Below are 7,272 nucleotides of genomic sequence, written 5' to 3' on the forward strand. Positions count from 1 at the left end.
ATTTAAAATGACAACTTTTTCACAAAAAATTAACTTTTTCAACTTAACTTTTGAAAATGTTCCGGAAGGTCTGACACTTTTATATATATCTTAAATTAAAACTAATGTAATATACTTTCATTTGAAAAAAAAAAATTTGACCTCTGGACTTGTCATCACGGCGAAAATGGCTACTGAATGCTATTTTCGTGTTAAAATTCTCGATTTTATTATTTATATTATATTTAACTTTATAATGCTATAACTTATTGAAAAGTTTATGGATCCACACAATTTTTTTATGAGAAATAATATTTTTTAATAAACCCTTTTTCATTCGACATACTTTATCTTAATCGAGATATTAATGAGGAACCAGCAGATCAAGTAGCTTTTGGAATAAAACACCAATTTTTTTAAAATTTAAAGATTTGCATCGAAGCGTTTATATTTGATAGTGATTTTAATCACTGTCAGTTATCATTATACTTGATCCATCTATGCCACGTCACCACTGTGCCGCGATCTTCTGTGTGCTGGGTTTTTGTTTTTTTTTTTTGTTTTTATTAACACTGATCAATGTCTATTAAGGACATCGAGGTTGGTGTCTGGGTAACGATTTTTTTTTTTGAAGAAACGAGTATAGGTAATTAGTATATTTTGTATATTATTTAACTCTTGTATTAGAAATAAATGATTAATGTGAATATTAAAATAATATATTCAGATAATGCAAATACGCACAAAAGCTACTATTTAAAAACAAGCAACCTAAATACATATAAAACTAACAGTTTTTATTCAAATGTAAAATAAAACTTCTGATGTGATAACAATTTTGAACTCAGTATCATGTCAATGAATGATTGGTTTTAAAATGTAACTCTTTAAACCTCCAAAGTTGATTTGAAAAAAAAAATTCAATAATGAATGATTCACTTCAGAATATAAGGAAAGAAAATTTCAAAAAAATAATCAACTTATTCATTAAAGACATAATGCTAAATTTAGGTCTCTTTTTATAACTTCTATTGCATCAGTAGATTTATTGTAATGTTATGATAAAAAACGAAATGTGTAAACTAATAAATTATGAGTATCAAAATTTTTAATAAAGTTGAAAAAGCTACGATATCGACTTTAAACGAAAATATCAATATCGTTCATAAACCTTAATTTAAATATTGTTACAGATTGGATTGATGAGGCATGGTATTATTATGGAAGAAGCCCCCCCTAAAAGTTTTTTAATTAAGTACAATACAGATTTTTTGGAAGACGCCTTTTTAGAAATGTGCAATAATCCTACAGTTTTTTATGTAAGTGTTGATAAAATAAAACAGACATTTAACTCATAGTACTTATAAACTGATGGGACCGATAAGAACATTTATCTAAACGAAGTTCAGTTTTCATTCAATGTCCATCAATACATGTATTTATATTATAAGATTAATAAATTAATATATAAGATTAATATAATATATTTTAATGATTATTCACTATAAATAATAATTTTGTGAATATTATCAAGTCTACCAGAGTTGTTCAAAGCAAATATTAAATCATGACATTTTAGTAGTTGACTTACCCTAAATTTCACTTCAGATTACTTAAATAATTTTAAAGTATGCATTGGGTTGTTGCGTGATCTCCAAATATTGTATTTGAAAAACTAAATAAATAACACAACAAAATTTTCAGTTTTGAATTCAAATTGTATTCAATAATAAATGACATTGTAAATATCAATACTCTATTATTTTATCATTGTACTAATAATTATATAAAGATTAAGTTAAATATATTATTTTTGTGATCAAATTTTTAATTATACTAAAAACAATATTTCTATTATTTAGGAAGGTAGATCCAGTAGTATTTCCGATTGCTTAAAAAAAAAACATAATTTTTTTGAGAAGACTGATAGAAGAAACAGCTACTTATCCTCACACAGAATTAAAGCTTTATTGCAAAAGAATTTTTTAGTATCTTGTAGAGATTTTATGTATGTTATAATTTAGAAACTTATAAATATAATGTGAGAATGCATATCTCAAATATGTTTTAAAATCATTTAGGTACTTTTTTTTTGTATACTTATTGCCAATAGTACAAGTTATACTTTTAAACACCACGATTGGTAATAAACTAGAGTTCATCAATATAGCTGTATCAAATAAAGAAACAAATCTTACACGCTGTAGTAACTTTAACGTAAGCAGTTGTTTGTATGATAACTACATTAATGAAACCTTAAGTTGTGATTTTGTAAACAGCTTAAAAGATCTCGAGTATAATATTGTAAGTATTTTGTATCATTTTTTATAAATGATTACTTGTCAAATTCAACTATTATAACTTTTTAACTCGAATAATAATTAACTTATAATTTATATTATAAATATTATAATATATTTCTTAAATATATTTAAGGAATATGTTAATGATTTCAATGAGGGAATAATGGCTGTTGATAATGGATGGGTAGATGCATTTATTTATTTTCCAAATAATTATTCAAAAGGTATGCATCAGTATATTGAACAAGATGAACAATTTTCACTTGATTCAGTTTCTTTTATTCATGTCGGCAATCGAGGTAAAATTATATCATTTTCTATAAATTTTAACTTAATAGTTAAGAAAGGAAATAAATGGTATCACTTTTTAATAACAAATAATAGAAATTTAAGCTTCGATGAGAAGCTGAAAAAGTTGATTGGTTTTACTATGATGTGTTTTTTCTATTTTTTTTATGTCTGTTACCACTTTTTCTTAGCTCTCATTGAAACGATTTCTTTCAACAATAAGTCCAAAGATCATAAATCGTATCTATTCAAAGATATTACCCTTAAAAATTGAAAAAATTTCACTCGTTTTCCGTAAATAGGAGAAACCTCCAAAAAAATTACAAATTTAAAAATCGTTAATCTTTGAAATTTTTTTTACTTAAAACTGTCATAACTTTTTTAAAAACAAACAAATCATTAAATTATTTTTTATAAAGGCTTGATGTTTTTACCTATCATTTAGTATATTTTTTTTTATAAATCTGACCCTTTACCTGTCCACAGGGGGGATTTAAAATGACAACTTTTTCAACTTAAATTTTAAAAGTATTTATAATAGTGATTTTAATCACTGTCAGATATCATCTATACTGGACCAACTATGCCACGTCTCCTGTGTCGCCACCCCACTGTGCTGGGTTTTTAACTTTATTATGCTATAACTATTTGAAAAATGTATGGATCTATACAATATTTTTATGAAAAGTAATATTTATATACATCTTTCATTGGACATACTTTTTTTTTTAATTCTGACCTTTTCTCTAATATGGTGGGGTGGTTCAAATCTAAAAAATGCATATAGACAGTAGAACTTTTTCAACTGAACTTTTGAGAGTGTTCCGGAAAGTCTGTCACTTTTATATATATCTTAAATTAAAGATAATGTAATATACTTTATTATGGAAAAACAATTTTTGGACTATATTTTGTCATCACGGTGGAAATGGCTACCAAATGCTATTTTTGTATGAAAACTCTCGATTTTATATTTTACATTTTTTTACTTTAAAATGCTATAACTTTTTTAAAAGTGTATGGATCAATACAATTTTTTTATGAGAAATAAAAATTATACCCCTCTTTCATTCGGCATACAAAATCTTAATCAGGATATAAATAAGGAGATAGCAGATCATGTAGCTTTTGGAATAATGCACCAATTGTTTAAATTAAATATTATCTACAGATTTGCATGGAATTGTTTTTTATGATAGTGTCATTTCAATCACTGTCAGATATCATTAAACTTGTCCAAACTATGCCACGTCACCACTGTAGCGCGCTCCACTTTGCTGGGTTTTTTTTATTGATAATTTATTGTTATTTTATTTAATTAAAATTGAAAACATATTCTTTAAGCAGTCTTAGATTTTTTTACTTTTTTATATAATACGCAATTTTATAAAAAATTTTAATGAATATATAATGAATTCTTAGATTTTATAACTAAACAACAAGTAATTATGGATTTAAATAAAGCAACAAATAACGTTTTGTTAAATACAATAAGTCACTGCTATTCTACAAAAAACGTATTAAATGTTCCTATGGTAAGTAGGTAATTTTTATATAGTAATCTCTATTTTTTATGTACGGTTTAGTTTGAAGTTAAAAGTTTAAAATAACAGCTATTGTAAAAAAATTTTAACCGAATTTATTATTGAAAATACTTTGAGTCTAAAATTAAATTAGTTATGATTTGTTTTTTACAGAAATTACAGAAAGAATATGGTGCTAAAATAAATCTTCGCAGACATGGGACTATAGGAAAAGATTTAATTTTGTAAGTGTTCAATTTATTAATGTATGCGCATGCTTATTTTATTCCGGATTCAACTTTTAATTTTACCTCATTTTCAATGAATTTTCATCCAATTTTAAGGTATTGGGTTTAACCTAAAAAAATCAAAATTTCACTTTTATATTTTTATTTTTATTTAGCTGGACTGTTTTCTTATGTGAAAGTGTTCAAGTCTGTGACAAGTAGCTCCTTAATATTAAAGGGGGATTGCCTATTACTGTGCGGTAGTGTTGTTTATTCGTAGAAAGCAAAAATAAAGAAAATAAGAGGGGATAAGAAAATAGGTACACCTGCTTATGAATGTACAAAATACGAATTATATATTTATTGTTCTGCAAAATAAAACTCTTAATAAATAAAGGAAAGGGGGTAACTTAAATACTACAATGACTGACAAGTCGGCAATGAACAAAACAGAAAATATATAAAATAAATAAAACAAACAATAAAAAAACTTAGCTGTATAATTTAAGATAATGGCGGTGAGAGTGGACTGTATGTGTGCGTTGATATAATGACGACGTAACGATGCCAATAGCCCGTGATATGAGAGAAGGGTCGTTTTACACGGATAGAAAAGTACAAACCATGTGCACAAATGACCTCGCACGTCTGGATATTACAAGTCCAGAAAAAACGCAATAAAGTGTGCAAAATAACAGTAAAATTTAGCCAACTATGGCCGATCAATAGCACAAACACTCAGATGCGATTGCTGTGTATACGAGAGAAGAAAACGCACTATGTATTTGTTGAGGAACGATTATGAAATCTTAGAGGCGCGAAACGAGTGTACTGTATATGTACAAAAAAAGGCTATGACGCTCGCTGAAGAAGGGACGACGGCCGAACGTGGCATGAACTCGTCCAAACCGATCATACACAAACGCCATACTTTACCCAGCAAAGTCAAAAATTCTTATTTTTGACTTGATCTAAAGTACAAAATATTTTTACCCATTGATAAATGTGTCTCTTTTAATTTAAAAAACAATAAAATAGTTACTAAATTTCTTATGGAAATCACATTTATACCACAGTGCAAATTTATAATAAAATTTGTGCTTAAAAATAAATTTTATTTACGCAAAAATAATATGTGTTTTAGTAATATTATGAAGATTTATATGTATTTTACAGATTGACATTCTATTTCTCTAGCGCTTGTTCAGCTAGTTTTATGCTCTTAGAAAAATTAGATGGTTTACTAAGTAGATCAATGGTTGCAGGTTTGGAAATACATAATTATTTGAAATTAGTCTTATGAAATAACTTTTTCTGACAAAATATACAATAATTTTATTTAATTTCAGGAGTTACTCTTTTAGAAGTCATGATTGCATTGCTAATCATTCAATCTTTTGGATTTTTTTTACAAAACATTATTATGGTACTTATATCGTACGTTTGTTATGATAATCCCTATGAAATATCAAGTGGACTATATTTGGTATTTTTCGTTTTTATAATTACATCATGGAATGGTTTTATTTATGGTAAATTATTGTAACTGTATACAACACAGAACAACAATAACGAAAATTCTTCTCTGTCTACAATATTTACTTAAAATTCTATATGTGTAGAATTTATTTGTTGATTCGTAATCTGACTTCAGACTTTTTCAATCACATTTATTTTTTAAGACAATTATTTAATATTTTGAAAAGAAATACAATTAATTAAATAACTAAATAACCTAAGTGTCAAACGCCAAATATAATTACACTATTATTCTAAATGTCAAAAATACGTAAGGTTGTTAAGTTTTTTTATACTCCTTAACACTGTACTACAAAAATTTTGAAATTTTTATAATTTTTTAGCTTTTTGTATATTTTTTTCATAATTGCGATTTCGCCGATTATTTGTCATGAAATAAACAACAAGTTGTGTTTTTGGGTTCCTCAAAAAATTATATATTCATTAGTAATTATTTCATGATTATAAGATTAACCTAAATATAGTTACAGTTCAGATATATAAATATTTTTTTTAAATACTTCCATAAAACTTAAATTTTAAGATCTATAAAAACGATTAAACTTGACGGATAAACCACGAATATTGCTCAACGCTTTTTTAACATTATCAAATTATATTTAAAAAAAACCCAGCACAGGGGGGTCGCGGCACAGTGGTGACGTGGTATAGATGGATCAAGTATAATGATATCTGACAGTGATTAAAATCACTATCAAAAAAAAACGCTTCGATGCAAATNAGTTGAAAAAGTTCTACTTTCTATACGCATTTTAAAAGGTTTGCACCCCCCCTGTATAAAGGGAAATGGTCCGATTTTAAAAAAAAGTATGTCGAATGAAAGAAGTATATATAAAGTATTTATCATTAAAGAATAAAGTTGATTCATGCATTTTTTAAAAAGTTATAGCAACATAATGTTAAAAAATGTAAAATATAATATCAAGAATTTTAACACAAAAATAGCATATTTTTGCATACGGTAGTCATTTTCACCATGAAGACAAGTCCAGAGGTCAAATTTTTTTTTTTCAAATTAAAGTATATTACATAAGCTTCAATTTAAGATATATATAAAAGTGTCAGACCTTCCGGAACACTTTCAAAAGTTAAGTTGAAAAAGTTCNTGAATCCCCCCCTGTAGGCAGGTAAAAAGTCAGATTTATAAAAAAAATATACCAAATGATAGGTAAAGACATCATGCATCTATAAAAAAAAGAATTATATTGATCCATACATCTTTCGAGAAGTTATAGCATTATAAAGTTAAAAATATAAAAAAGAATTTTTTTACAAAAATCGTATTTTTTTTATTAGGTTTAATGTCTGTTTTCACCATGAAGATAATATAAAGTCCGAAATTTTTTTTTACCATTATAAAGTATATTACATTAGCTTTAATTTAAGATATATATAAAAGTGTCAGACCTTCCG

At 26.0% G+C, this 7,272-nt stretch overlaps 1 protein-coding gene across 3 annotated transcripts in view; it reads left to right on the plus strand.

Moving 5' to 3' along the window:
• Nucleotides 1-7,272, plus strand: part of LOC126910453 (ABC transporter G family member 23-like) — a 33,017-nt gene that overhangs the window by 19,468 nt on the left and 6,277 nt on the right. For 2 of the 3 annotated variants that reach the window (XM_050693038.1, XM_050693037.1), the window contains 8 exons: nucleotides 1,173-1,298; nucleotides 1,842-1,987; nucleotides 2,061-2,283; nucleotides 2,416-2,581; nucleotides 3,993-4,105; nucleotides 4,268-4,338; nucleotides 5,497-5,585; nucleotides 5,670-5,852. In XM_050693038.1, the coding sequence (XP_050548995.1) occupies nucleotides 1,173-1,298; nucleotides 1,842-1,987; nucleotides 2,061-2,283; nucleotides 2,416-2,581; nucleotides 3,993-4,105; nucleotides 4,268-4,338; nucleotides 5,497-5,585; nucleotides 5,670-5,852 (1,117 nt within the window). The remainder of the gene's footprint in view (nucleotides 1-1,172; nucleotides 1,299-1,841; nucleotides 1,988-2,060; nucleotides 2,284-2,415; nucleotides 2,582-3,992; nucleotides 4,106-4,267; nucleotides 4,339-5,496; nucleotides 5,586-5,669; nucleotides 5,853-7,272) is intronic. The other variant, XR_007705248.1, reaches the window with a different exon arrangement.

This window comes from Daktulosphaira vitifoliae, unplaced genomic scaffold, assembly GCF_025091365.1.
Source record: "Daktulosphaira vitifoliae isolate Bord-2020 unplaced genomic scaffold, ASM2509136v1 Scaffold_1, whole genome shotgun sequence".
Taxonomy (NCBI): domain Eukaryota; kingdom Metazoa; phylum Arthropoda; class Insecta; order Hemiptera; family Phylloxeridae; genus Daktulosphaira; species Daktulosphaira vitifoliae.